Source organism: Arachis ipaensis, chromosome B05 (genome assembly GCF_000816755.2).
Source record: "Arachis ipaensis cultivar K30076 chromosome B05, Araip1.1, whole genome shotgun sequence".
Taxonomy (NCBI): domain Eukaryota; kingdom Viridiplantae; phylum Streptophyta; class Magnoliopsida; order Fabales; family Fabaceae; genus Arachis; species Arachis ipaensis.
Window position 1 is genome coordinate 127570624 of NC_029789.2, and position 1729 is coordinate 127572352.

General features: G+C 29.5%; 1 protein-coding gene across 1 annotated transcript in view; it reads right to left on the bottom strand.

The window, feature by feature from the left end:
• The window catches only part of LOC107642068 (methylecgonone reductase-like), an 18991-nt gene continuing 18021 nt past the window's right edge, over positions 760 to 1729 (bottom strand). The window contains exons 3-4 of the mRNA XM_016345388.2: positions 1196 to 1375; positions 760 to 1113 (exon numbers count right to left, since the gene is read on the bottom strand). Coding sequence (XP_016200874.1) covers positions 898 to 1113; positions 1196 to 1375 — 396 coding nt within the window. The 3' untranslated portion in view covers positions 760 to 897. The remainder of the gene's footprint in view (positions 1114 to 1195; positions 1376 to 1729) is intronic.

Consider the following 1729-nt stretch of genomic DNA (forward strand, 5'->3'; position numbering starts at 1 on the left):
TATATTTTTATATATATAAAAATATATTATTTTTAAATAGCAAACATAAAAATTAATTATTTCTATTTGTACAATAAACTTAATATCTAATTAAATATAAAAATATACACGTTAAATTCTTTCAAATTTTAGATAAATATTAAAATTAAGTAAAAAAAATTAAACTCTTTCATTTGAAAATAATAACTAAAAAAACTTATTATTTAATTTTGTTTAAGACTCTGGTCTTATTAGCTGATGGGAATTTTTGTCCTTTACAATTATTTTATAAAAGTAGTTTAATGCTATAAATTTTTTGTGTCATAATTTATAATATCAAAATCAATGTAATTTTAAAAGATTTATATTCCCGTAATAGTATGACAGGTAAAAATACTAGTACACAATAATTTTAAAGCAACTCCAAATATATAAATTTGTTATAAAATAATTCTAAGAATCATAATTCATTTGTGAATGTGTATTTATTAAAAGGAAAAAATAATTTCAAGTGCTAATTAATTCCTTTTACTCAAAATAAGAGTCATATTTTCATTCTGTGATAATCATCATTTATATAAAATATCAGTCATTATTAGATATAAATACATACAAAAAATGAGTGATAAGATCATTCTTCTTCATTTGAGCAACATCCAACATTCTCGCTCTCTCTTCCTCTCTCTCTCTCTCATATTTAGGTGATTATGATATTTCAAAAGATGTTTAAATTGGAACCCTGTCAAATTCAAACCATGTACATGACTTGAAGGATAGCAAACTAAACAACCAAAAATCAAATACTACTATTATTATCGTTTTATTCTAATAACTAAAAACTTCATTTGAACAGATTATATTTAGTACTTAAACTTTTATTTTATCCTTTAACGGGCCGGAAGAGATGACATATTTTTTTCAGTCCCAAAGTTGGTCCAAGGTTTGGTAAGGTCCATGTTGAGCCACAAAACGTTCCCCTCCGAAACCCCTAAACTGTGGTATCTCCTTTATCTTCTCCAAATCAGTGTGACTCAGCTTCCAATCAAATATTCGAAGATTTTGCTTCATTCTGTCTTTGTTGAAGCTCTTGACTATTGGAATAGCACCTTGTTGTATTATCCATCTCAATGCAACCTGCAATTGTACAAAGAATGTTGCAATAAGAAGAGTAGAAATATATATATATGGTAGTGGGAATTGGGAAATTGTGACTAACTTGTGGCAGAGTGTTGGATGTGTTGGTGGCAATGTTCTTAAGTATTGGACTGCCCATGACAGCAAGTGAACCCCAGACAGCACCATTAGCTCCCAAAGGAGACCATGCAGCCACATGTATTCCTTTTTCCGTACAGAACTCCCTTAGTTTATCCTGTCGCCATGCTACATTCATTTCCACCTGTAAGACATTGATGGCAATGGCAAAGGAAGAAGGGGAGGGAGAACAAAGGAGACAGGAGAATAATAAGGGTTGGAGTAAGGTATTTGCTCCCGTACATATATAGCCAGAACAAAAGTACTATTTATACCATGATTCCAAAAATCAAACCGCTTCAATTGGGAATTGATCTTTTGGCCAGTTCAATTGATATAAAAAACTACCTAATAAAAAATCAGTAAAAAATCGATCCAATGAGTGTATAATCGATAAACCGTATGAACCTGTCTGATTTTTTGAAGCTCTTTTGGTACGGTGTTAATTTTCTTAAAATGATGCCGTTTTAAATTAAAAAATAGTTTTTCTCTTTCTTTT